General features: G+C 62.2%; 1 protein-coding gene across 1 annotated transcript; it reads left to right on the top strand.

The window, feature by feature from the left end:
• Positions 1–65: 65 nt before the first annotated feature.
• DLGAP3 (DLG associated protein 3) lies at positions 66–27,126 on the top strand. Its single transcript, XM_030964396.1, is given in 12 exon segments — positions 66–162; positions 15,475–15,556; positions 18,178–19,246; positions 20,140–20,342; positions 20,896–20,962; positions 21,062–21,296; positions 21,778–22,118; positions 22,227–22,312; positions 23,754–24,178; positions 24,427–24,518; positions 24,719–24,862; positions 25,210–27,126. Coding segments are annotated over 10 exon segments (2,826 nt in total). The 5' UTR covers positions 66–162; positions 15,475–15,556; positions 18,178–18,232; the 3' UTR covers positions 25,429–27,126.
• Positions 27,127–27,903: the final 777 nt, after the last annotated feature.

Raw genomic sequence — 27,903 nt, 5'->3', positions numbered from 1 at the left:
TGCCGCCCGCCGCGCTCCCACGCGCGGGGCGCCGGCCCGGCCGAGCCGGGACCAGCCGAGCCCAACCGAGCCGGGCCGGGAGCAGCCGGGCCGGGGGCGGCCGAGCCGGGCCGTCGGGGAACCGCCCGGGAGCCGCCGGAGGATGTAGGAGGCGGGAGCGGGGTAAGAGCGGCGGGGGCGGCCCCGGTGCCGGGGGTGCCGCGGTGCCCAGCGCGGAGCGGGGGCCGATCCCCGGGGTCCGCGGTGCTCAGCGAGGGGGGGTGCGGGGAAGCGGTCCCGGGGGTCCGCGGTGCTCGGTGCGGAGGGGGGCTCTCACCGACGAGGCACCGGAGCCGTGCGGAACCGGCCCCGCGGGAACGGGACGTGTCACCTGCGGACCCATCCGGCCCCGCCGAGCGGCTGTCCGGGGGTGAACCGGGGAGGAAGGAGCCGGGGGATGGCCGGGGGCGTCTCAGCGGTGCCGTGGCGCTCAGCTCCGCCAGGATTCCCCGGTGGGTGGGGGAGAGGGGGTCCCCATCTCCTGCTCCCAGCGGGCATCCCCATCTCCTGCTGCCCGAGGCACTGGGGAGAGACATAGCCCGCAGCCCCTCCAGCCTCCCCTGGATGGCGACGCCAGCCATCCTGCGTTCTCCCGCTGCGGAGGGCTCGGGGCAGGCCCAGGACCCCTCCCCACCCACCGGGCTCCCCCTCCCCATCCTGCCGGGGGGGAGGCTCGGACAGCGCCCGGCCGGGTGCTGAGCTGTGCCCATCACCGTGCATGCAGGTGCCATGGTCCCAGCCAGCCTGGCAGGCAAGCAGAGCTTCGGGGTCCCCTGTCTGGCTGCTCGCTCTTGCTGCTGCCTTTCTTCCCTCAGACTGTTGGGGTTTCTTGGAGGAGTCGGTCTGGTCCTTCCATGCTGTGCCAAATCTGCAGAGCAAGTTGGTGCTGAGACCGCTGGTCTCTCTCCATCCTGTGACATCCAGCCCTGCATGTCACCTCCCTCACCCACAGCTGATCCCTGCCTGTCCCCTGGCCAGGAAAAGGGGACAGAGCCTGGCTGGTGGGGGTTGGTTATCCCCGTGGGAATCCAGGAAGCCTTGCTTGGTGTAAACGGGAGCAGGATCCGGTCAGCAGTGCAGATTCTCCTTTAGGAAATGGATGTAATTCTTGCTCTTCCTCACTTTCTCACCCCCATGCTCCACTGTTCCCCCCCGAATGCATCCATGGCTCCCAGCCCTTGAGGACTCTGTCTGTGCAGGGATGGAGCAGGGGAAGGCCACTGGGAGCTGGGCATGGCTGCAAGGAGCATGTCAGCCCTTTCAAGCATTGTTACAGCGCCGGCAGGGCTGGGAATGCAAAAATAGCCATCAAAGTGACCGTGGAACATCCGAGCCTGGAGGGGCCCCTTTTGGCTGTGGCGGTGGTGGGAGCACTGACGTGGGGAGCTGTTGGTGTGAGCCAACTTTGGGGCTGCCCTGGGTGTTGTTACTCCCACTGAGCCAGGGCACCAGGACCAGCTCCAGCCATCCCTGCTCTGGTGAACAGGGTGACAAAACCGTGGTGTCCCTCTCCAAGCCTGGGTGAGATGGTGCTGAGCTCGGTGCCCAGATCTCCCTCCTGAGTGCCAAGGCTTGTGCCACGTGGGCTTGGAGGAGCAGCCCCCAGCCTTCTCAATCCTCCTGCTGGGCCTGGCTCCCACCCAGCAGCTTGGCCAAGGCACGGGATGAGTGGAGGGTGTTGGGAAGCCCAGGCTGGGGGTGTTTGGGGGCCCCTTCCTTCAGCCTCCCCATCAGCAGCTCAGAGGCAGAGCAGTGCCAGGACCTGTGGGATGCAGAGCCTGTGTGGGTGGCTGGTGGCTGAGCTGGTGTGGGTCTCCCCAGCTCTGCCCACGCTCAAGGGCAGGATCAGGCCCCGTGCTGGGGTCTCATGGCCAGGTGGAGCTGCTGCGGTGGGGGCTGGGGCTCCAGATCCAGGTTTTGCAGACGCTCGCATCTCTCCAGCAAGCTGAGCCGAAACCCTGGATCCCACCCAGCCAGAAATTTGGATCTGGAGCCAAAGGTGACTCTTGGCCCTTATTGCCAACACGGGAGAAGCTAAAATCTGGATCTGAGCAGAAACAGGAGGAGCCTGGATCCAGCGCAGGGGCTGAATGTGTGGCTTGTGCTCCTTCTGGCCATCAAATTGGATTTCCTGAAATAGCCTGTTGAAGACCAGAGCCCAGCAGGGACCCAATGACAGGTCACCAGGGGTGTGGAAGCCCCATCACGATCCTGGCTGCCTGCTTCAAGACGTTGGCAGCCAGCAATAATAGTAATATACGGTGCCATTGCCGGGAGAGCGCAGCGCTGGAGAGCTAAGAATAGCAGGCGAGACGTGCCAGCAGAGGGGGACTCGGGGGCGGGCGGGGGCCGGGGCTGCGGCTGGACGTGCCCTGGGGGACACCCCGGCCGTGGGGTGGCAGGTCCTCGCAGCGGGAGGACATCCCTGCGATGCAGGTGGCTGCGGAGGGCAAGGGGAAGGGGATGTGGAGAGTGCTTGCTGCTTGGTGCTGCAGAACCTGGGTAGTGCCCCTTCAGGCTGGTCCCTGGGCTTTGCCATCCCCAAGAACCAGGTGTAAAGCCTGCTCTGATAAAGTGGCCTTCAGATCTTGGCCATCTCAATGGTCCTGTCATGCCTGGTCCCTCTACGAGCAGCAGCACAGGGAGGGCAACTGGAAATCCATGGGCAGGGCAGCAGCTCAGCACTCCTCACTCACCTCGCCCCAACCAGGCAGGATTGAGCCCCTTCTGCCCAGTCCTGCTCAGCAGCTCATTCCCAGGGCTGCACAGCGTCACTAGTAGGGGACAGAGAGGGCCAGGCCACCACAGGTCCAAAAGCTGAGCTCTCTGTCAGCCGCCACAGCACGTGGCCGTGGAGCAAGTGCCCATCGGGTTAAGGAGAATGAATTTGTACCTTCCCCATTTCTGCAGGGCCAGGGCTGCTGCAGCACCTCCTGTCCCCCTCCCACAAGCAGCCGTGCTCCTGCAGTGCCTGTGTCAGTGCCTCTGCAACCTGCCCTCAATCTTAATTAGATTTTCCACGTCGCCCCCCAGCTCACTCCTCCCCAAATGCTGGAGCAGGAAGAAGCCATGACATGGTTTCTAATCAGCTTCTGAATTCAGATTCCTTTTGGATGTTGGAGGCTCCACTCAGCCTGGGTTTGGTGCTGCCCAAGCAGGGTCTGCTATGAAGCCAGCACCCCTGGGAGCGAGTGGCTCAGTGGCTGGGACACCCTTGGAAACACGCTCATGTTTGGTGACAGCAACTTGAGGAACACCCCCAGCACCTGCCAACCCCATCAGAGAGGCATCCTGCCCGCTGCCCCCATCTTCAGCGGGCACTCTGGCTCTGCCCAGCACTGGCACCACTGCTGTGCTTTCCTGGGGTTCATTCTGCATCACTCCTGCGTGTCCAGTGTGGGAGCTGGGCACGGTGCCCATGGCCAGTCCCCGTGTGGCTCCACTGCAGCCAGTGCTGTGCCAGGTTTGGCTCTGCCTCCAGCACCCAGACCTTGTCAGCAGCGAGTTGTGGCTCTGAGCAAAGCCAGGGGATGCAAACAGTTCCCAGAGCTGCCATGCCCCAATTAATAGCCTGTGAATCACGGTGCTGTTGGAAGAGCAGATGTTTGTGGCGGGGTTGCCAGAGCTCAGTGTTTCACCAGGAGTCTGCTTGGCCTTAAATTGGCAGCTCTGGGCAGCGGGTGGTGACGGGGCCTTGCTGCCTGCCTGGCCCTCTCCTGCAGGAGGATCAGGAGAGGTTTGGGCTGGGAATCAGCTGAAGTTTTTGGTGGGCAGAGGGAAGGGGGAGAACAGCCTGTCTGTGGGCAGGAGGGGTGCTGTGTTGGACTGAGAGGACCACAAAAGCTGAAGGTATGGAGTCCTGTTGTGACAGCACCTGCTGATTTCCCAGTCTTGGGGAACCTCTCCTCTTCCCAAAGGGATGCACGTGCTGTGGTGGCACAGAGGGTGCTGGGGCACTTGTTTGGGAATGGTGAATGGTTGGTACTGGGGAAACACTGTATGCCTTGGAAGTGGCTGTCCCTGCTGTGGCTGGTGTCCCCACAGGTGGGGTTAGGGTGAGACCCCATTGATGCACCCCAGGTCGGTGCCATCTGTGCAGCTGAGCTGAGGGATGGCCTCAGCTTTCATGTTTGTGTCATGACACCCATGTCCCTCAGGCTCCCCTGGGCCCTCTCTGGGTGGGGGCACACTGGGGACAGCCCCATGGTGGGGGAAGCACACGGTTCCCGTGCAGCAGGTGTGTGTGGGGAGCTGGTGGGGCGAGGGCAGCGCTCAGGTGCCTGTGGGGTGCTCAGGAGTGTGTGGGGTGGGGCACATGGGACGCTGTGAGTGGGAGCAGCCAGGTGCACATGGCCATGTGCAGTGATACAGAGCTGCTGAGTGTCCATCTGTGTGTGTAGGGTCCTGTCCGTCCATCCGTCCATCCATCCATCCATCCATCCATCCATCCATCCATCCATCCATCCATCCATCCATCCATCCATCTGTGTGTGGGGCAGTGTGTCCATCTGTCTGTGCAGGGTCCTGTCCGTCCATCAGTGTGTGAGTCTGTGCGTCTGTCTGGCTGTGCAGGGCCGGGTGTCCATCCATCCACCGGCCTGTGGGGCTGTGCATCTGTCTGGCCGTGCAGGGCTGTGTGTCGGTCTGGCCGTGCGGGGCTGTGTGTCTGTCCAGCGGTGCGGGGCTGTGTGTCCATCTGGCCGTGCGGGGCTGTGTGTCCGTCTGGCCGTGCGGGGCTGTGTGTCTGTCCGGCGGTGCGGGGCTGTGTGTCCATCTGGCCGTGCGGGGCTGTGTGTCCGTCTGGCCGTGCGGGGCTGTGTGTCTGTCCGGCGGTGCGGGGCTGTGTGTCCATCTGGCCGTGCGGGGCTGTGCGTGGGTGGGCGTGCGGCGCTGCCGGCGTGGGCAGCCCCTTCCCGGGGGTGCTGTCGGTGCGCGGGGGTGGCCGAGCGCGCCGGGGAGCGCGCGTGGGTGTGTCCCCAGCGCGCGGGGGCGACGGCTCCGCCACCGCCTCTCTCCGGCTGCGAGGTGCCGGTGCCGGTGTCGGCACCCGGAGCGTGGCCGCCGCCGCCGCCGCCGCCGCTGCGCTGCCGTGGGTGGCCGTGACCCCGGGGACGCCTCCGGCCTCGCTGCGCGGCCTGGCCGCGGCATGGGCGGCCCGCGGGGAATTTGCAGGATCACAGGGAATCCATCCTCCGGCTCCTGCCCAGCCCAGGCCGGCAACTTCATGGCTTAGCAGCGGCGGAGGGTGAGTGGGGTGGTGGGTGGGAGGGGAGAGGGCCTGGCTGCGTGCAGGGGGCTCCGTGCCTGGCACAGCCCCAGTCCTGGGAGAGCCCTGCTTTGTGCCCAGCGGTGCCAGTTCAGCGAGATCCCCCGGCCCGGGCAGCTCACAGCCTTAACCCTTTCGTGGCCAAATCCTCCTCCCTGGCAGCCACGTTCTCTCCTCGGTGTGCAGCCTGTGGCTCCCGGCCAGCCCTTGCTCAGACGAGCCCCGGCACAGCCTTGAAGCTCGCCCGACCGGGATGGGGAGATCCCAGCCCCGAGGTCTCTGCTCGTGTTCCCTGCAGAGCTGGGCTGGGGGCTGTGTGTGCTGGGGCTGGGGGCTGTGTGTGCTGCAGGGAGTGTGTGCTGGGGCTGGGGGCTGTGTGTGCTGTACAGGGTGTGTGCTGGGGCTGGGGGCTGTGTGTGCTGGGGCTGGGGGCTGTGTGTGCTGCACAGGGTGTGTGCTGGGGCTGGGGGCTGTGTATGCTGGGGCTGGGGGCTGTGTGTGCTGCAGGGAGTGTGTGATGGGGCTGGGGGCTGTGTGTGCTGTACAGGGTGTGTGCTGGGGCTGGGGGCTGTGTATGCTGGGGCTGGGGGCTGTGTGTGCTGTACAGGGTGTGTGCTGGGGCTGGGGGCTGTGTGTGCTGCACAGGGTGTGTGCTGGGGCTGGGGGCTGTGTATGCTGGGGCTGGGGGCTGTGTGTGCTGTACAGGGTGTGTGCTGGGGTTGGGAGCTGTGAGCGTTGGGGGAGGGGATGTGCTGAGTGGGGGCTGTGGGGAGCGGGGCAGGGCTGCCCCTCTGTGTATGCAAGGGACAAGGTCCCCTCTGTGTGTGTCTGTGTGTCTGTGTGTCTGTGTGTCGGCCTGGGGATGGAGCTGGGGAGCCCCAGCTCTGCCTGCCAGACGGCCCCGCTGCTGGGGAGCGGCACAGCCGGTGCTGACATCTGTGCTTCGAGCCCTGCCTGTCTTCAGTTGGCTCCTTGGCACAGTCACAGTGGCAGTTGGGTCCCTCTGTACCTCTCAGTGGATTCCCCCATCACCCTGCCTCTCCGTGACACAAACCTGTTTCTCTGCTGTGTTTCCTTGGAGGGGAAACTGAGGCAGGAGGGAGGGAAGCAGCAGAGCCCTCTCCTGATCCCTGTCATCCTGAGGCTTGATCCCACGCCTCACCCGGGCTTGTTTTTTCCTGTCAAGTGATGCCAAGAGCCGGGGGGGAGCGAGGGCGTCCTGGGACACAGCTCCGGGCTGTGTCTGCCCAGGGCCCTGGAGCTGCCCAGCTCTTCCTGCCGCTGTCTGGCACAGCCCTGCCCTGGGGCTGCCACAGGGGCAGCTGGCGGGGACACCAGTGGCACGTGTTGTTGGGCACTGGGGTGACACTGGTGGCAGCGGTGGCCATGCTGGTGGCTGTGCTGGCAGTGGTGGCTGTGGTTACAGTGGTGGCCGTGCTGGTGGCGGTGGTGACGCTGGCCGTGGTGGCCATAGTGACAGCGGTGCCCATGCTGGTGGCGGCTGTGGCATGGCAATGGCAGAGGTGGCCATAGTGACAGTTGTGGCCATGCTGGTGGCAGTGGTGGCCATGCTGGTGGCAGTGGTGGCACAGCAATGGCAGTGGTGGCCCTAGTGACAGTGGTGGCCGTGCTGGTGGCGGTGGTGGCGCTGGCCATGGTGGCCGCGCTGGAGCCGTGCGCTGTCCGCGGTGCTGATCCCGGCCCCACGCCGCGAGTCCGACCCGCAGCACGAACCGGCGGCGGTCCCGACCCTCGCTCCCCACGGGGTCCCCCCCTTCCCTGGGGACGTCCCGCCCTGCCCCTGCCCTTTGATGTGCGGCAGCTCCAGACAGGGCTGGTGGGACAGGAACGGCGCGGAGCTGTGTGCCCTCACCCCAGCGCTGTGCCCGTCACCCACACCCTGCCCGCCGGGCTGGGCACAGCCTCCCCTCCGCGGGCGCTCTGATCGTCCCGCCGGGCAGGTCGGACAGGGACGGGCTGGAGAGCGGGACAGGGCAGGGCAGGGCGTGTGGGGACATGGGCCAGCAAGGCTCCAGCACTCCCTGCCGGGTTTGGGACAGCCAGGGAGGGGCTGCCGGCCCTGCTCCGTGCTCCCGGGCACGCACAGGTTGGCTGATGTGCCCGGAGCAGCGCTGCTGGTTGGTGACACTGGGCTCACCTCGGGCCCCCAGAACCCTGTCCCCAACCGCAGTGCCGGTGTCACTGCTCCCAGAACAAAATGTCAAGCCATGCAAATGAGACTGCGGGAGCGGCTGATTGAAGGGCCCTGCCCCGCCCCGGAGTTGCAATCAAATATGCAAATGGCTCCCGAGGAGGCTAGTGAAGGCTATTAATAGCGGGGATGAGGCTGGGAGAAAGCGTGGTGTTCCTGAGGGAACGAGCCTGGGGATGAGCTGGTACTGCTTGTCCCTCTGCCCAGCGTGTCCCTCTGCAATGGCTGGGCAGGTGACAGGTGCTCTCTGCAGGGAGCCCGAGGGCACCAGGGGTTGCTTTGGCCACCAAACCCTTTGAAGGACAAGTGCTGCCCGTGTGCCCACTGCCCAGCGTCCACAGGGAGACCCAGAGGGACAATCACAGCTGCTGAAACCCCTGGGCTGAGATTTCAGCCCTGGGGAGCCCAGCCAGGAGGGATGAGGTGCCCAGTGGACCCTGGGCTCTGCTGGGGGGGTTCCTGTGGCTCAGCCTGAGCAGGAGCTCAGCCTGGGGCAGCTGTCACCATGCTGGGGGAGGGAGAAAGGGGCTCCCTCCCACCCCCCACCCTTCACCCTGTGCTTCCACACCCCCTCCCTCTCCTGGTTTCCCTCTGTTGCCATTGATGATGTCCCTCTCCTGCCAGCTCCAGCAAGGCCACGAGGCACAGGTGGGCACCACGCTGTCCCCAGTGTCCCCAGGCAGCTCAGGGGTCTCGGTGTGCTTGGCCTCTGCTGCAGCCCCTCCACCCCATCTCTTGGGTTTTGGGCTCCAGGAACCGTTTGACCTTTTTATAGAAAATTGCGGAAGTCAGGCTGGAGTCAACAGTAACTAATTATTTAAAATCTGAAACTGGAATAATTAGCCCAATTAACAGTCTCAGGTGACGTCTGACTCCATCTGATAACGGCCCGAGGAAGAGGGAGAGTAATTAACCTGTCAGCCTGACATTTGTAGGTCAGCACTGGCTCCTCACGATGTCGGGGTGGGCACGGGGGTATTTTTGGGGGGTCCCATCTCTCTGGCTCCAGGGGATCTGCACCTCTGGGGGTCTCAGTGCAGGGAGGGGGCTGTGGGTGAGCTCAGGTGGTTCCTGGGGGAGATGGGCTGGGGGCTGCTGGCTGGGGGGACGGGGTGCAGGGGGCTGAGTGTCCCCCAGAAATGCCAGAGCCGCTGGTGAGGCAGCACCTGTGGGCCTTTAAGGTTGCTGTGGAAACGGGGCTGCTCGTTACCAGGAGGAGCCTCCTGCTTTCCAGGCAGGGCCCCCATCCCTGCAGGAGGGGATCCCCACCCTGGGCACCTGGCACTGCACAAACCCCCATGTCCGTGAGGGACGTGGTGTGGGCACGGCTGTGCACGTGCAGGAGAGTGGCCTTGGGTGGCATGGACCCCTCAGCCCAGCTTGCCCTTGGCATGGCCAGTGGTGCCAGGTAGGGCTGGGCACACACCTGGACGTAGCTGGACCCACACGGACACACGGACACACGTCCATCCTGACCTGCCCATGCAGCCAGCCATGCCCCTGTGCCCCTTGGGGACCCTGTCCTGACACCTCAGCTGGCACCTGGACCCAGCCTGGCACTGGGGCTGTGCTGGCTGCCCCCTGGCAGGGCATGGGGAGCAGAGTGTGCCAAGGCACAGCCCCCGGCCACAGCCCGGTGCTGCGCTCAGCTCCTGGAGTTTTAATGAGGTAAATTGTATAAAAAGCTCCGTTTGCCCTAAATGCCCATCCCTGCGTGAAGCTGCTGCAGCACAGCCCGGGCACACCCCTGGAGCTGGGCAGGGGGCTACGGGGCTGGGCACACGCTCCCGGGCTGGGCACGTGGCAGCAGCAGGAGGAGGAGGAGGACGAAGGCGGTTTAGCACATTTGCAATCATTTCCCTCCTCCCCCCCAAGTTTACAGCTTTGCTCAGCGGCTTATCAGCCTCCAATCTCATTAAATCAGGCAAATTGTAGCATCTGATATTTTATGGAGATTAAGGTGTGCGCCCAGACTCTATAATTATCGGCAAAGATGTATTTACAATACCTTGTTGCTAGTAAACAAAAAATAACATCAGATCAAAGCTCTCTTACAGGGGAATAGATCTGCCCATCGAGTCCCCGCTGTGGAGCACGGCAGGGAGACACCCGGGGTGGGTGGGCATCACGGGGGGACACGGCGGGGGCGTTCCGGGGATGTCCCCGCTCCCACGTGGCCGCTGCGAGTCCCCCTGTGCTGGATCCATCCCCAGGGTCTCCCTTGCTGGCATCTCCCTGGCTGCACCCACCCCTCCGGCCACGGCTCCAGCGGGGATTTCCACCGCAGGGACCTCCCCGCCGAGACAAGCCCGGGATTTATCGGCACATGTGCGTTGCCCCTGGATTCCTCACGGCGGTGGCAGCGCTGCGGATTACCGATGTGGTGACGCTGGTTTATTGCTGCCTGAAGTGGATTTATCCGTGCGGCAGGGCCCGGGCTCGCCGCTGGTGTAAATCACCGCGGCACGGGGCTGGCAGGAGCCTCGGGGCTGTGGCTGCATCCTTGGCATTCCAGCCTCCCTGGGGGCTTCGTGGCCGGGCTCCCCGTGGGACCATCCACTCCACACCACAGATCAGCTGCCCCTTCTCCATCTCACTCTTGTGCCCACTGAAACGAGAATAAAACGGTGATAATGCTGCAGACGTCCTCTGGAAAGGGCTCTGAGGCAGATGAAAAGCTCTACTTAAGAGTGAGGCCATTATTATTAATAACTTGGAGCCGGGCTGTAAATTCAGCCGACACAGCTCTTATGGGAAATGAACCTGCTCCCGTGCTGGCTGCCAGGTGTGGGATGGGGATGGAGAGCAGGGCTGGATGGCCCCGTGGCTGCTGGATGGCCCCGTGGCTGCTGCTGGGCTGTGTCCACAGCCGGGGCAGCACGGCCAGAAGGGGCAAAACCACTTGACTCCATCTCTGGGATGATTTCTTGGCTTTTTTTCTGGAAGGCTGGAGCTGTGAGGGAGGGATCCTGGGGCACAGGTCTCCTCCCAGCAGGAAAGGAGGTGGCTGAGCTTTGCAACAAGGCTGAGACCTGGCCCAATCTCGGGTCAGGGGTGATGTAGGGTGTGAGGAGCATGGGCAGAGCTGGGTGCTGGCAGAGGCCAGGGTGGCACAGCTGAGCCTGGACTGGGCTGTGCAGGACCCTCCGTGGCCATCCTGGGCTGACTGTGCCCATCTGAGGAGCATCCAGGGCAGCATCACACCTTGGCAAAGGTTGCATTAAAACAAAAATAACTCGGTGCCATTCAGTGCCCAGAGCCTGCAGCCAGGTCAGAAAAAGGCAAAGCTGCCGTGGCTCCCATTCCATTGGGATGACTTCACCTCCAGCACTGCCACCCCTGAGCAGGGCAGGTGGGGGCCCAGGGTGGCAGAGCCGGGCACGGAGGGGGTGTGGAGTGCCATGAGGTGCCACACGGGTGTCACGGGGGTGCAGAGCACGGCCATGGGCTCGTGGTGCTGCCTGTACCCAGCTCGGGAGCTTCTGCGGGGGAACGAGCTTTGATATAAATATCTTTTTGCTCAGCACATGACCTACTTTCCAGACAATGCCATTAGCCTCCCGACTCCCTCATTCATCTTCTGCCGTCCTCCCCCAGCCCTCCCTGCGCTGGCACCCGCGCCAGCCCGGCACACAGGCCATGGAGGGCTGAGCCAGGATGGGCACCTGGCTCGGTGGCACCCTGGGGACCCCGTGCTGGCCTTGGGGACAGCCAGCAGCGCCGTTCCCACAGCTGTTGCTGCCTGTGCTCTGCCCCTGCTCCAGCCCAGTAGAGGGTGGCTGGGTCCCCTTGGGGGTTTCTCCACCCCATCCCACAGGATACTCAGATTTCTCCCTCCCTCTGCCTCCAGCCCCATTCCCTGCCAAATCCATGGTCTGGGTGGCAAATGGCCCCATCCAGGGACATCCTCAGCCAGGCACAGCCTCGTTGGGTACATCCTGGTCAGGCCAGAGGGGAGCACAGCAAAGCAGCCACGCATTGGCCCAGGGGGAGCGTGTGGGGTCAGGGCCCCTCCTGAGCACCCCCAGAGCTGGTGCTGGGCTCACACACACGTGGTTCAGCCGAGGATGATCCTGCAGGAGCTCCACGTGCTGGCAGAGGCTGTGCTGTGCCATTGGCAGCGGTGAGTGGCTGGTGGGATTAGGGGCAGGTTGGGCAGAGGGTGCCCAGTGCCAGTGCCATGACAATGCCCTGCCCCTCTGGCTCGTGGGGATGGCTCTGACACCCCCAGTTTTCCCCCAAGAGCTGGAAACATCTCTCCAGGCCCACCACCTGCACACCTCCGTGCACCCCTGGGATGAGCCCCCGCTCCTCCCCTGCAGCTAAAATTAAATATTCAATTTGTATTGCTGGTAAATCCTGCAAATCTCTTTTATCTCTAAGCTGTTGTAGCAGGAGTATCGGTGGTGTAATCTCCATGGGGGCTCATCCCACTGCCCTTCACAGCTCCCTGGCTTGGACCACGCTCCCTTTTCCCCACATTTCTCTCTGGGATGCTTCTGGGTGGTGGAGCAGGTCTCCAGTGCCAACAGCAGAGCTCCCCATGGCACCCATTCTGTGGGTGCTGCTGGCTTTGGGGACAAGGGTGTGCATGGTCCCCAAATTGTGATGGAGGTGCTCTTGGCCCAGGTGACCCAGGTGGTCCCACCCGAGCGTCCCCCATGCCTCCCATGTCCTCACTCAGCAGCCGTGCCCCCCCTCCCCATGCTCTGTCCCCGCGCTAAGAGCATTGTGCAGAATTATGTATTTAAATATTTAGGTTTTCATCAGCTTTGCAAATTAAGCCCATCCATTAAAGCGGCAGTTTGGGTCCTCTGCTGGCAAGCTGGGCTGTGCCAAGTGCTCATCCCAGCCCTGACCCCAGGGGATGCAGCCTGGGAATGGGACGTGATGGCCCCGAGCATCCCTGCTGGCACAGGGACCAGAGCTCTGCTTCCTCCCCGTTCCTGGAAACTCCAGCCCCTGTGGGCCCTTGGGAGGGGTGTGGTGCCCTGAAGGGAACCGGCTGGGATTGGTGTTATTTGGGATTGATGTTATTTGGGGTGGAGCAGAGAGTGCCTCGTGCTGGGGGAAGCAGGATGAGGAGCAACGCTGGAGACAGGTGAGAGCCCTGGCTCAGCCAAGCAGAGCAGGGATGGCAGTGCCAGCCTGCTGGGGGCCCCGTGGCAGTGAAGCTGGGCATGGAAGGGGCAGCCTGCCCAGGGGCTGGGAGGAAATGGTCAGGAGATGGCCAGAGCTGGCATTGGTGCCACGCTCGGCTGTGCTGCCCCCAGCTCACCAAAGAGGCTTTGGAGTGATCCCTGGCTTCAGTCATTACACAGCAGGGCTGGGGAGTAAGCGGCTCTTTAAACCTCTGCAGCCTGGCCTGGCTGGTGGCTCCATGTGGGTAGGAGGGAAAATGGGGGTGATGGGGAAAAGGGGTTCATCCAACACCAGGAGGGAAAAATGGGGGTGATGGGGAAAAGGGGTTCATCCAACACCACTGCCAGCTGGGGTCGCATCACCGGTGATGGGTGCTCATCCTTGCGCCTCAGTGCCCACAATCCCTGTGCCAGCTGGCAGGGGCTGGGCTCCCTGGAGCCCTGCCTGGCCTGGGGGTCCCTCCACGGGGGATCTCCCAGCTCAGTTGGCTGCGCTCCTGATGCTCTGGCTGTGGGGTCCCACCTCTGGCACTCGATGCCCTGGGTGGCTCCTGTGGGCAGGATGAGCATTGCTGTGGGGCTGAGGGGGCTGGAGCTGCCTGTGCCATGGGGCTGCTGGCTTCTCACCCCTGCCAGCCCTTCCTGTGCACGCTGCCATGGCCCATTCCCTGTGCCACCTCTTTCCCTCTCAGCCAGCTTCCCATTCCCTGTGCCACCTCTTTCCTTCTCAACCATCTTCCTGGCACCCTGCTGCCAGGCCCAGATGTTCCCCATCCTAAAGCTTTTGAAGATGTGGCTCTTCCACCAAGATCTGGTTTGTGCTTTGCAGGGATGGAATGCCAGACTCCTTTCTTTGCCTTAGCAGCTCCAGGATGCTCCAGCTCCTTTGCACACCCAGCACAGCAGCTCTTGCCCCCAGAGAATCAGGTCTGGGCCCGGGGTGGGTGGTCCTGGGCTGTGTTTGCAGCGCAGGGAGGGGGTTGCTGTCCCCCCGAGGTGGCAGCAGGCAGAGGCAGTGGTGTTGTGGCGGGAAGTCCCCGCGCTGGCGGCCGTGCGGGATCCCTGGCAGCTGGGCGCCTCGTGGCCGTATTTCCTCGCTCTGCTCCAGGAGTAATTGCTCAGACGGGGACGTGGGGCAACTCCCATCCCTCTCCCGGCATGGTAATGAGTGAAGAAGACTCAAAGACAAATGGCTCATTAAGAAGCAGTGCTGCATTGCAGGATTTTTCATCCCACCAACCGCTGCATCAGCAGAGGCAGCACCTCTCGCGCTCGCTCTCCCAGCCCTGGAGAAGGAGCTGTCAGGCAGCTGGGGCTGGTGCCAAAATTAATCATGTGCTTAATAACGTGCCCAGCCCGTCGAACGGCCTGTCCTCAGCCTCCAGGCTGTGGAGCAGGGTGGCTGTGCTGGACTGGAGCCCCGGGGCATCGTGGATTTGGGGTTGGTGCTTGGGAAGTGCCCATTCTAGGTGAGAAGGGATGTGTCAGGGCAGGGCTGAGCCAGGGGAGATGCCCCCAGCTTCAGGGTGCCAGAGCCCCCCAGTTATGTCAGGATGTCAGGGTTTTCCAGATTTTTTGGGGTGCTAGAGCCCCCCAGCCCTGTCGAGGTCCCAGCCAGCTGTGCTGGCTTCCGTGGCCTTCCCAGCGGCCTCAGTAAACACTTCCTGCTCCACTCATATTTGCAAATCCTCAGCTTGTGTTCATCTTTCATGACTTTTAACAAATCTTGCCTCATCCCTTTTTTCCAGCGGTGCTCGGTTGGATCCTGCCCCTCACAGCCCTCTGCAGGCAGCGCCTGCCTGCAGCTGCTCTGCTTTCTTTTATTAACAGTAATTGGTTTTGATTTTCTGATTGCAGCCAGTGTATTTTCTGTGATCTTTGCATCCTGCTCACACTGTTTTCCTCTTTCCCTTCTCCTCTTTCCCTTTTTCTTTTTCCCCTTCCCCCTTTTCTCTTTCCTTTTCCTCTCTTTTTTTCCCCCTTTCCTTTCCTATTCCCTTTCCCTTTCTTCACCTTTCCCCTTTCTCTTCTAAATTAGGTGATCTCTTACTAAAGCCCCTCTTTTTTCCTCCAGACTGAGTAAATTTTACTAATTCAGCCTCATAAAATAACAGTGCAATTAGTAATAAAATAAAATGTTTGCTTTCCACAATCCTTCTCACTTACAACGAGCTGGGAAAGAGTAAATAGATTAAAAGCACGGTGGAAAAGACCTGGCAGTATTCCATATTTATTTTCTTCCGACGACCGCAGATCAAATTTGTTCAGCCCCTAAGTGGGAAAACCACTTTATTTTATATTTTTTCCCCGGCTCCAGCTCGCTCACGCTGCGTGTTTGTTCTCTCCCGCTTTCATCCCAAGCCATAAAGGTCCCCCAGCAGGACCCAAGCTGGCAGAACCTCGCATTAATTTGCAGAACGGGCCGAGCTCGCACTTCTCCCGGGCTGGAAGGTGGAAAAAAAGCCCCTTTGGTGGCGCTGGGAAGGCGGGGTGGCGGGAGGAGGCTTTGTGGAGCGAGCGGCCGGAGCCCGAGCAAATGAAAGTCGATGGCGAGGTGGCCGCTGGGCCGGCTCTGGCACCCGCTGGCAGGAGATTGCATAACAGGATGGGACTGGGGATGGTTTTGGGGCTAAACTGGGTGAAACACGTGGCCGTGGCCGTGCGGAGCTGTCCCCGTTGCTGTGCTGGTGTGGGGCAGCCTCAGGGGAGGATGGAAGGCTGGGCTGATAAAAAATACCCAGGGAGGTGGCTCAGGCTGGTTTCGGGAGGGGAACACCCTTGCCTCTGGCTTCATCCCCATCCTGTTCCTCCCCCAGAGCTGCTGCCCCAGGGATTCCCAGCGTGGAGGAGCTGCTGCTGGTGAGACCATGAGGACAGCATCCCCCTGAGCGCCGGGCGGTGAGTGCCACCAGCAGCCGTCACTGGGACCCCAGCACGGGCTGCCCGTGGTGGGGCTGCTGGGGAAGGGCAGGGGGCCAGGACCCCCCGAGTGCAGGGCCACCAACCCCAGCTCTTGGGGTTAGACATGAAAGGGTTGGAAAACCCAGTCTTGCCCTGTGTGAGGGTGGTTTGCCAGACGCAGACATTGTAGTGGGGTTTTGTTGTCCTCTCACATCCCCGCTGGTGTTCCTGGAGCTGGAGGAAAGATGGCAGGTTCCTGGGTGCTGTGGAGTCCCAGGGAAGCTCAGGCTCCTGGTGGGTCTGCCCTGAATCCCTGCAGCCCTGGGGCTCAGCACGGCGCTGCCTCCAAGGCAGGGATCTCATGGGGCAGCTGCTGGGAAGTGGAGCTGCCTCTGCCAAGCGCTCCCGTGGGAAATTAAGCAGGAGCCTGAATTTCAGGATGGCCTGGAGCACCAGGGACTACGAGCCCCTCTCCTCCCTGTGCTGACCCTCACAATGGGGGGAGACATCAGAGGGAGGTGGTGATGGGGAGCCACTGGTGGGAGTTTCTCCAGGCTGGAAGCAATAAAGGCGAGGAGTGAGTTATTTGTAATGGTAATTATGCTCTTCCAGTTTATCCTAGCACATAATTGTGTGGGCGGTAGGTTCCCACTGGTGGTAATTACCCTGGTGTTAAATGGCACAAAATTCAGCTGGGCTGGGTTTTTCCCCCTTGACTTAAATCTGTGCTTTGGTGGCACAAATCCCTCCATCCCAAGGGCTGCTCAGTGCATTGGCCTTTGGAGGGACACAGCTGCAGCTCTCGGCCATGTGCCCGTGAGCCATGCTCTGGTCAGCTGCCCCAGTGCCACTGCCAGCCTGCCCACCCTGCCCTCCTGGCACAGGGGACAGGAGTGGGCTCTCTCATCATGGCGTGAGGCCATTCGGATGGGGACCCTGCTCTGTGCCGCCCATTCCGAGCTCCACAAGGTCTCTCCCAACCCTTTCTCCATCCCGAGGTTGCCCTCAGGGAGCCCTGCTGGTCCCTGGGCAGGGCGTAGACGCCTGTGTCGCCTCGGTGAGCTGGGACACGGATCCTCCAGCGCGGCGCGTCCCCACCCGCTGCCGGCGCTCCGCAGGTGCGGGGGAGCGGCGGCGGCGCTGCCTCGCCTCGCCCGCGGTTCCGGCTTTGTTGAATTCCTGCACCTGCCGAGCACAAAAGCCCGGCGGGCTCGTGCTGACAGGCTCCGCAGATATTTTGACTCCTTCTTGCCGCCGCGGCAGCAATATTTGGATCAGCTGAGAGCTTCCCTCCCCGAGCAGGAGATGATAGCTCAGCCCGCGGAGGCAGAGCTGGGCTGGGAGCCCGTTTGTCTGTCTGTCCTTCCATGATGCTGCTCGATCCCAGGCCAGGGAGGCAGCTCCATCCCACGCTGCTGCTCCTGCTCCTTGCAGCAGCTGTCTGGGGAGGGGAGACGATTCATCTGTACCAGCTGCACCTTCCGCTCAGCAATTAGGGAGCCTTGTTAGAGCAGGAGCGGGATCTGAGCATGGGGAGCAGTGCAGGGTGGAGCCATCCAGCCTCAAAAAAGCTGGGAAGGAAGGTGGTGCTGGCTTAAGGTAGATGTGTTCCCAGGGCCCTGTCTGCTGCTCAGGGCCAAAACGCCATTGCTGCCCACTCCTACACACCTTGGGGACCCCAATTCGCTCTCTCCTCCAGGGCTGCTCGGGGGCATAGCCCAACCCACCAGCCCTCCAAGTGTCCCTCCTTTCCAATCTCCATGGTCAAATCCCCACGTGCCACAGGGAGCATCCCACGGTCACCTTTCCTTGCAGCCAGTCTGGGAGACGTGCTGCCTGCAGCACCCTGCCCGAATATGACAACAAGAGCGTTAACGATGCCTGTTAATTAGCCGAGATACTCTGGAGAATAAGTAATTTCCTCATTTACAGTCCAACCAAAGACAGAGCCTTTGAGGGGCTGCAAGGCACACAAACCTCCATGGGTGCAGACAGCTCAGCCTTGGCTGGCACGGGCTCAGGCTGGCTCAATGCCGTCCATCCTCCTGCTTCACCCTGGGGCTGCCCCTCACACAGCCCAGCCACCTCTGCTCCTGGCTCCCCATCCAGAGGGCTTGCAGGGTAGGAGAGCCCTGGATCATGGGTCTCCATGTGGGGCTGGATGGAGACATCAGAGCTGGGCCCCCCCGCACCCCACGGCAGCTCATTAGTGGCGCTGTGAATCGCAACGGCTGAAAAACTCAGCCAGAGCTGCTTTCTAATGGAGAAACACTTCATAATATTTGGTGTTGGAGAAGAAAACAAGGATTTGCTGATGGCAGCATGTCCTCCCTCGCCGTCTGCAGGCCCTGCTGCCTGCATGGCTGCTGGCAGCACCTTCTCCTTCCCACTGCCCCCTCCAAGCGCCTGAGCTGGGGGTAACCCCAGGTGCCTGGTGTGGGCACCGTGCTCTTGTCACCACATGGAAAACCAGGATTCTGGCACTTCGCAGGGCTGAATCTTGCCCTGGAAGCTTCCCAGCCTTCTCAGCTCGTTCCTGTGAGGTTGCTCCCAATTTTCTGCTCGTTGTGGGGGTGCAGATAGGGATCTTGACACTGTTCTTGTCCCTGTCCCCACAGATGAGCCCGCAGGGGCATCCCGGCAAGATGCCGAGGCTATGGGGTGGGTGCTGAAATGATGAAGGGCTACCATGGGGAGTGTAGCCAGACACAGCCCTCCTCTGGCCACCGCTGCCGCTGCATCCCCGAGAACTGCGAGCATCCCGCCGACTGCATCCCCGAGGGCCGGCCGCCCTACCTGCCCAGCCCCAGCGAGCCGTGTTCCCTGGAGCATCCCTACTGCCCTGGCGCGGGCAGCGAGTGCCCGGGCGGGCCCCTGAGCGAGCCGCCCTCCGCCAGCGCCAGCAGCACCTTCCCGAGGATGCATCACGCGCAGCAGCAGCAGCCCTACGACTCCTGCGACGAATGCATGGCGACCGCCCACCCCGCCAGCAAGATCAACCGCCTGCCCCCCACGCTGCTGGACCAGTTCGAGAAGCAGCTGCCGCTGCACCACGACGGCTTCCACACGCTGCAGTACCCCCGGGCCGGCGGCGCCGAGCCCCGCAGCGAGAGCCCCAGCCGCATCCGCCACCTCGTCCACTCCGTCCAGAAGCTCTTCGCCAAGTCCCACTCCCTGGAGGCGCCGGCCAAGCGGGACTAGAACGGCGCCAAGATGGACGGCCGCGGGGACGGCTACCACCACCACCACCACCACCACCACCATCACCACCACCACCACCAGTCCCGCCACGGCAAGCGCAGCAAGAGCAAGGACCGTAAGGTGGACTCCCGGCACCGGTCCAAGATGTTGGGCTGGTGGAGCTCCGACGACAACCTGGACAGCGACAGCAGCTACATGGTGTCCGGCCGGCACGCCGCCGACCAGGGCACCCAGTACTGCGTGGACGCTCCCGAAAGTGCCTTCAGAGACTTGACCTTGAAGAGTCTAAAGGGCGGCGGGGAAGGAAAATGCCTGGCCTGTGCCGGCATGTCCATGTCTCTGGACGGCCAGACGCTCAAGAGGAGTGCCTGGCACACCATGACCGTCAGCCAGGCCCGCGAAGCCTATCCCAGCGCTGGCGGCACCGAGAAGACCTTGATGCTTCAGGAAGCAAAGGCCAAAGACCGAGCATACCAGTACCTGCAGGTGAGGGGCTGGGCAGGGTGAGGGGATTGGGGTGACTGTGGGGTGAGCCTGAGCTGGGACGCTCCATCCAACAGCCTGGGGTGCTGTGAGGATGCTCCAGCTCTGCTCTGTGTCCCCAGTACCTGTGCCCCATTCCCACGGCCCCGATGTCTCCTCGAAGTCCATCTGCCGCCTCCTGCCCTGTGCTGCATTTGGGGTCAGACAGCTCTGTCAGCTCACCAGCAGCCCTGTGCCTGCTCCCTTCTCACTGCTTTTATCATGCCTGTGTGTCTGGCTGGGTGCCACTGCCTGCCTCATCACTGGGCTGCCTTCTAGGTCACCCCCCTTCCAATTAAAAGCTAATTAACTCTTCTCTCCCTTTCCTGGGGGAAGGAGACAGGGAGCAGCAATGCTGTGCTGGCTGGGAGTGGGGGTGGCTGGGGCTTGTCTCCGCTGGCAGCGGGGGCATTGGGGCAGGGTGCTGGCCCCATCAGCCTGGCTGGGGGCCCCAGGGGACACCATTCCCCTGCCACTGCCCTACAAGGACCCCGTGGTGCTGGCGTCAGCAGCACGTGGTGGCACTGGTGCCCGATACGTCAGGCGGGTGCTGCGCTGGCATGGGTGGGATTTGGCCCAGACGCTCCTGCCAGAGGGGCCGTGAGGTGGGAGCTGCTGCACCGCCCCGCCTTGTGGGAATGGGGAGCTGTGCCTGTTAGGAGGGATCTGCTCTCCTGGATTTTGGGGCTTTCCAAAAGGGTCAGAGCCTCCGGGTCTGTCCCTGCAGCTCTGGAGTGCATGGGGAGGATGGGGCAACTGGACACACATACTGGATTTGGGCTGGATTCGGGCTGGTTCTGCATCCCACCTGTGGGACCCCAGCCACCACATCCTCCCACACTTGCCTCCTGCTCCAGGTGCCGCAGGACGAGTGGAGCGGGTACCCGGCGGGCAAGGACGGGGAGATCCCGTGTCGGCGGATGCGCAGCGGCAGCTACATCAAGGCCATGGGCGACGAGGACAGCGCCGACTCGGACATCAGCTCCAAAGTGCTGCCCAGGGCGGCCACGCGGCGAGACAGCTACCGCCGCTCCTCCAGCGCCGACCAGGCCAGGACCAAGTAAGGGCTGCTGCCTCCCGGCCCTGTCCCAGCTCTGCAGGCAGCAGCGGGGCCATGGCCCAGGGCTCCTTGGGAGGACAAGTGGCATGTCCCTGCTCACGGCATTGTCCCCACTCACAGCACCGTCCCTGCTCACGGCATTTTGCACTCACAGCACCGTCCCTGCTCACGGCATTGTCCCCACTCACAGCTGCATTCCCCAGTGCAGCAGCGCCCAGCCCTGTCCCTGCTCTGTGTCAGGGCACTGGGGGGAACATGGCTATGCTGGGCTTTTGGGGGGGACCTGCGGCTGCAGCCACACATAGATTGTGGGGAGAAGAGTCATGTTCAAAGGGGGATGGCTGAGATGTGCTCCAGTCCCAGTAGGGGACAGTTTTGGGGGCAGTGAGGAATGGGGACAGCAGCAGTGGCCAGCGGGAGGATCACTGCGGCTGCGTTTCCCAATGCTCTGCTGGAATGTGTTGCTTTTGGTGCCATCCCTTCTATTCCCACTGTCTCTCATTAGGTTTGCAAGTAGGCACTATTCTGATTCATATATCTGTAACTGTCCCAGCTGCTGCACGCCACCGCGAATGCTCCCGCGGGGACAGAGCTACGGCCGTTCCTTCACCACCGGCCAGGTACGTTCTGTGGCTTGGGTTCCACGGGGCAGGCTGGGGCAGGGATGTCGCTCTGAGCATCCCCTGCCCTGGCTCAGCCTCACCCACCGCTCTCCCCAGATCAATGATGAGCTCAACCACCAGTTTGAGGCCGTCTGCGAGTCGGTGTTCGGCGAGGTGGAGTCGCAGGCCGTGGAGGCGCTGGACCTGCCCGGCTGCTTCCGCATGCGGAGCCACAGCTACCTGCGGGCCATCCAGGCAGGCTGCTCCCAGGACGATGACTGTCTCTCACTCTTCTCCATGTCGGCCCCTCCTGGGCCGCCCATCACCAGCAGCATCCTGAAGCCCAGCACTTGTGAGTCCTGGGGGGTGGCGAGGGCTTGGCCGCGTGAGGGAACCCCACATCTCCCTGCTTGCTCACCTGGGCACCTGCCAAGGGCTGCTGCTGCCCTCCTCCTGGCCCTTGACCCCTGTAGTGCCCAGGACAGAGTGTGAGCATCCTGTTTGTCACCCAGTCCCATGCAGGGGGCTGCTCTGTGTCCCCAGCAGCCATTTGCCATCCCCTCCTTCTGTCCCCATCTCTGCCCCTTGCTGGGTGCTGCAGCAATGTGGCCAGTGTGGGTCTGGGGTGTTTTCCAATCCCAAAACCTGATCAAACAGCCCCTCTGAACTCTGGCCCATATCTAACCCAGCTTAGGGGCAAACCCTGTGGGGCCATGATCCCCGTGCTGTGGGAGGAGAGGGGCAGCATTCCCCGGGGCCCCTGTTCGTGGCGGGAAATGAGCAAGTGTCTGTGTTTTCACGTGCCTTTTCATCCTGCGCCTCTCCCACAACAGCCTTCAGTTACAGAAAAGCTCCACCTCCCATCCCTCCAGGAACCAAAGCCAAACCTCTCATCTCCGTCACGGCGCAGAGCAGCACCGAGTCCACCCACGAGAGTTACCTGCCCAGCGAGGTCGCCCGCAGCCCCGCCTGGTCCAAAGATGCCGCGGCCCGCTGCAACTCAGCCGAGAGCCTGGAGAGCTCCAAGGTGACGGCCGTGGCCCTCGACCTGCCCCCGGTCCAGCCCCGTGCCGCTCCCAAGCCCTCCACGCTCATCATCAAGGCCATCCCAGGCCGGGAGGAGCTGCGGAGCTTGGCTCGCCAGAGGAAGTGGCGTCCCTCCATCGGCGTGCAGGTGGGCTCTGCTCCTCCCTGGGGGCTGCCCCAGTGGTGTGGGCTGTGCTGAGCCACCACGCTGTGTTTTGGGGATTCCCTCCAGCGCTCTCTCTCTGCCCCTCGGCAGGTTGAGGCCGTCTCTGACTCGGATACAGAGAGCCGGAGCCAGAGGGAGTTCCACTCCATCGGGGTGCAGGTGGAGGAGGACAAAAGGTACCACATGGTTAGGCTGGGGCATTGGGTTCCTGGGGGCTTCCTGCACACCACCACCACCCCACAGCATCTTCTCCCTCTCCTCTCTGGCTGAAACCCCAGAGCTCAGCAGCATCCCCATCCCAGGCTAGCTGCCCCCACCTGGAGCAGGATTTGGCCTTTCCTTTGTCTTCTCTGCTGCCCAGAGAAGGGTCTGCCCTGTTCCTGCCCTATTCCTGTCTCCTCTGCTGGGCTCAGCCCTTAGCTTTGAGCCCACGCCAGGTGCAGATGAACCTTTGGGCATTTCTGTAGCTAACCATGACATTTTGGCTGGGATGGGAACGCCAGGTGTGCCAGAACCTGCATGGCCTGCAGGAGGGGAGCTCTGGCATTGTGCCCATGCAGCCTGGTGCTCCTCTCCATCCCTGGTCCAGCACTGGTAGCCATGGAAACAGGCTGAGAGCAGAGGAGATGAGGGACTGGCAGATCGCAGCTGCTCAGGGTTGCGCCTGTGGCCTTGAGTGCTCCGGGATCCACCCTGGCATCCCCAGCCCCATCCTACCCGTGGGTGTCCCTCACCCTGCCCCTGCCACTGTCATACCTGACAGGGGTGATTTATTAAAAAAATATGGATATTGATCTAGTAGCAATATCCAACTGTGATGGACAAGAACTCTAACAGTTTAGAGTTAGAAAGTGTGTGCTTATTGTGGGATAGCTCCCAAATACACACTGCAATTTACAGGTGATTGCAGAGCTCTTTTATCTATACAAGTATTGAATACCCAAAATACAAATGCATATTCATAACTTTGTTACATCCCATTCCCTGCTTCATATGGTAATTAGTTCAAACGCTAACCATGCATAATTTGTTCCTTGAAATGGATCTGTGGTCCCTTTCATGGGGAGAGGTCCCAAAATGAGGAAGTAAACGAAGTCTTCCTCATTCTGACCCTTCTACATTTTCAATGCAAATATGACAACTGAACCCTTGGTAGGACTCCTACTCCCTGTCTTCAATTGGTTTCAGAACAGGGGAGGCCTACAATTGTCTTACATTCCTAAAAGCTATTTATCAGTTTCTATATTCTTCATTATAAACCCAGCTAACCAAACATTGTGCTGACAAGCAATCAATTATCAGTTAACCACTAACTCTTCACTTCATCAAAGCTTACCCATTTATTTTAATCAACTCCAACAAAGCTTATCTCTAACTAAAATCTTAGCTCCTCTAAACCCTCTAAATTCCTTAAAGTTTATGTCTCAGGGGCACGGGACAATCCCTGCTGGCCGCGAAGGTCCCCACCATTTATTATAATCAACTCCAATAAAGCTAATCTCTAACTAAAGTCTTAACTCCTCTAAAATCTCTACATTCCTTAAAGTTTATGTCTCAGGAGGATGGGACAGTGAGGGACTGGCAGTGGGGGTCCCCAAGCTCTCCCTGTCTCCGCAGGCGAGCGCGCTTCAAGCGCTCCAACAGCGTCACAGCGGGCGTGCAGGCGGACCTGGAGCTCGAGGGCTTCACCGGGCTGGCCGTGGCCACCGAGGACAAAGCCCTGCAGTTCGGGCGGCCCTTCCAGCGGCACTCCTCGGAGCCCGAGTCGGGCCGGCAGTACGCCGTGTACAAGACGGTGCACACGCAGGGGCAGTGGGCGTACCGCGAGGATTACCAGCTGCAGTACGACACGGTGGAGGTGCCCCGGAGGGATGCCTGGATCGAGCGGGGCTCCCGCAGCCTCCCCGACTCCGGCCGCGCCTCCCCGTGCCACCGCGATGGGGAGTGGTTCATCAAACTGCTGCAGGCAGAGGTGGAGAAGATGGAGGGCTGGTGCCAGCAGATGGAGAGGGAGGCGGAGGACTATGACCTGCCCGAGGAGAGTGAGTTGGGTGGGGTGGGGTGTCACAGCAAAAGGAGGGGTTGGGGATCCTGCAGAGCTGGGTGGGGGCACAGTCATTGTCCTGCAGTGCTCCCACCTTGGAGCATCTTCCCTGCCAAAGCTAAAGAGGCTGAGTGAGGGCAAGAAACACTGGGAACCCCTCTGGGGCTAGAGGGATATGAAGGAGAGAAGTGACACGATGTGTTGGAGGGCTCTGAGCTGCCTGTGACTGTCTGCTCTTCCCCCCAGTCCTGGAGAAGATCCGGAGCGCGGTGGGCAGTGCCCAGCTCCTCATGTCCCAGAAGGTGCAGCAGTTCTACCGCCTCTGCCAGCAGAACATGGTGAGTGTGGGCAGGGCAGCGTGCCAGGGGTCAGCTGTGCTGGGGAGGGGGTGTCTTGTACTCTCAGCCAGTGACTATGGACCACCATGGAGGAGAGCTGGACACAGAGCCAGCACAGGGGGCTGGGATGGCCCCATGGCCAGCAGAGCCAACATCCCACTGATGGATGAGGGTGGCACTCTGTCCCTCTGTCCCCGCAGGATCCCAACGCATTCCCTGTGCCCACCTTCCAAGACCTGGCTGGCTTCTGGGACCTCCTGCAGCTCTCCATTGAGGATGTCAGCATGAAGTTTGGGGAGCTCCAGCAGCTCAAGGCCAATGGGTGGAAGATCATGGAGCCCAAGGTGAGGGCAGGACTCTGCCACTGCCACTTGTACCTGTCACCTCTTCCTCCCTCCTCATCCCCAAGCACACCTGCACCCAAAACACTGCTGGGCTCTCACTGGTGGCTGCTTTTAGCAAACCCTTGAAAAACAGAGCTGGGAAAAAGCCAGGCTAGAGAAGGGCTGCTCTCCCACCGATGTTTCCCAGCAAAGGGCCAGGCAGGATCCTGGCACGGGATGGATAAAGGGATGTGCAGCCCTGCCTTGCAACCTGTGGGAGGGTCTGTGGAGCCTCTCAGCATGGCTTGAGCCCGCTGGGATGCCCATTCCTGGGAGGTCCCAGCCTGAAGCCCCTGTTGTCTGTGCAGGAGGAGAAGAAGGTGCCTCCCCCGATACCAAAGAAGCCGCCGCGCTCCAAGGTGCACCCGGTGAAGGAGCGCTCCCTGGACTCGGTGGACCGGCAGCGGCAGGAGGCCCGCAAGCGGCTCCTGGCAGCCAAGCGAGCCGCCTCCTTCCGCCAGAGCTCGGCCACTGAGAGCGCGGACAGCATCGAGATCTACATCCCCGAGGCGCAGACCCGGCTGTGACCGCAGCCTCCGCTTTTCTACCCGGACTGGACGGCGCGGCCGTAGCTCACTGTGATGGGGGGCCGCGGGGACACCCTGGGGCAGCTCTTGGCCCCACTCACAGCTTCTCTCTTTTCTATCTTAGCCCTTTCGTGGATCCGACGGCGGGCGAACGCAAAGCCCGGTTCTGCCCCGTCCCCTTGCCCCCCACTGCCCGCATGCCCCTGCCAGCCTCTCCTGGGGTCCGGGGCTCTCCCTCCCTCCCTCTGCCCTCCCTGGGGCTGTGTCCCAGCTTTCTGTCCCCTTCCTACTCCCCAGCCTTTCTGCACAGCCGCCCCTGCATCCCAACCCAAAGAGAGGTGACCTCCAGCCCCCGGCCCCGCCGGGCTGGAGGGGAGGGGGCTGCAGGCAGGCCCCCCAGCCTCTCTGTACTCAGTGCAATCCCCTGGTGTGCGGTGGGACGGGCCCCCAGCCCCTGCCCGGCCGCAGCCCCCCAGCCCTGCCCTGCCGGCACGAGGCTTTGGGACGTGCTGGGGACAAAGGGGTCCCCTCGCTGCTCCCCCCGCCCGCGGCTCAGGTGCCGTGGGGACCCAGGGCTCCCTCCCCTATATACATATATAAATATAACCCAAGGAATAAACCAGAAACTACACGTGACCAGCGCTGTGTCCTGCCTGGTGGGACGGGCCAGAGCAGCAGAGGCCCCCCGGTCACGGCGAGCCGCCCCGCTTCCCTCGCACGGAGCATCGCCACGCGCTTCTCCCCTTCCCGCTCAGCCCTCCTCCCCCTCAGCCCATCCCTCATCTGCCCGTCCTTCCCTCCTGCCAGCCTGGAGGCCAGGAGCACCTCTGCAATGTGGCACTAGCCCGGGACAGGCAATAGTCCCCCCCGTGCCTTGCTGCAGGGGGAGATGCTCCTCAGTGAGCCCACCTGCAGTGACAGGAGCACGCTGGGCTTGGCACCGGTGGGTGGGACCGGAGGGCGGACATGGACAGCAGCTGTCCCTTGAGTGTGGAGCTAGAGACCGCCTCAGGGGGACACCCCTTCCCCCTGAGCTCCTGGAGCCCTGTGGGGTGGGGCACCCCGGGATAGGGCTGTCGCCTACCTGATGCCTCTCAGGGCCAAGGGACACCCTGGGATGTGGCTGTTCCCAGCTCCCCCATCACTGTGCACAGAGCCAGGAACAGGGTGGAGAGCTCCCTCCAGGGCAGAGCAGCGTGGTGGGGCAGGAGGCTGCATCTGCCTCATCCCTGTCCTTAACCCCGTCCTCCAAACATCCTGTCCCCCCCTCAGCGTCCCTTTTGGTGGCAGAGGGGGAAAGACCCCACCCCAGTTCCTCACTCTGCCGCGCCAGCAGCCCCACGCAGCATCACCAGCCACCCCTCAGGGCAGGGCCAGTGGGTGCCAGGTAGCTCCCGAAATCTGGGGCCAAACCTCCCGAAATCTGGGGCCAAACCTCGCCCAGGCCCTCAGGCAGGGCGGTGGGGTCAGAGGCAGCTGGGGTCCCTCGCGCCTGGGGGTCCGTCGGTGCTAAACACCTCCGTGACGGCAGCACCCACTCAGCCACCCAAAGCCCTTCCCCTCCCCACTCCCCCTGCACCCCCAATTTAGGGATGTGCCTGGGAAGGGCCCCCGGCCCCCGCCCCGGCCAGCGCCGTGCAGTGACCGTGACACGTGGCTCCCTTTTTATTGTAACGAACCGCCGCAATTAATAAAGATGACTTTGGTTACTCCGGGCCAGCGGCCACTTCCCTGCGGGGACATGGCCGGCACCGGGCTCGCCTTTCAGCTGTCTCCCATCCTTTTGTGTCCGTGGGGTGGGAACGGCATGGGTGTGGTGGGGGAAACTGGTGACCGTGCGGTGGGAGAGGGGTTTTTGCTGGTTTCCTCGTGGATCTCCCCATGGAAACCTCCCATGGGTCTTTTCCAGCAGGGTCTCTGCTTCCGAGTCTCTGAGTCTGTCCCCCTGTGGGTGTCTCTCTCCCTGTGACTCCCCACGTGAGTCTCCCCTGTGACACCCCCGTGGCTGTCTCGCTGTGACACTCCTCGTGACTCCTGCATGACTCCGTCTCCCCGTGGCCAAGACACCCTCTGTGATTTGTGCATCTCTCCGTGAATCGTCCCTGGGTCTCCCCTTGGGCTCCTCCCTGTGTGTCCCCCCATGGGTGACACCCCGTGGCTCTCCCCGGGGGTCTCGCCCTGTGGGTGTCTCCCCGTGGCTCCCCCCGTGGCACCCCTTGTCCCCAGCATGACTCCCGTCCGTGTTCCCTCCGTGTATTCCTCCTGTCTCCCCTGATGACTGCCCCTTGTGTCCCCTCCATGCTCCCCTTCATGTTCCCCCCATGTCACCCCATGACTCCCCCTCGCTGTCCCCCTCATATTCCCCATGACTCCTCCTTGTGCCCCTCTGCTTCCCTCAATCTTTTTCCCTCCAGTGTGCCCCCCTCAGTGTCCCCCTCGGTGTCCCCCACATATCCCCCATGATTCCACCTCGGT

This window comes from Camarhynchus parvulus, chromosome 23 (assembly GCF_901933205.1).
Source record: "Camarhynchus parvulus chromosome 23, STF_HiC, whole genome shotgun sequence".
NCBI classification, from domain to species: Eukaryota; Metazoa; Chordata; class Aves; order Passeriformes; family Thraupidae; genus Camarhynchus; species Camarhynchus parvulus.
Note: the sequence above shows the minus strand (reverse complement) of the source record. Positions and strands in the feature narration are given on the sequence as shown.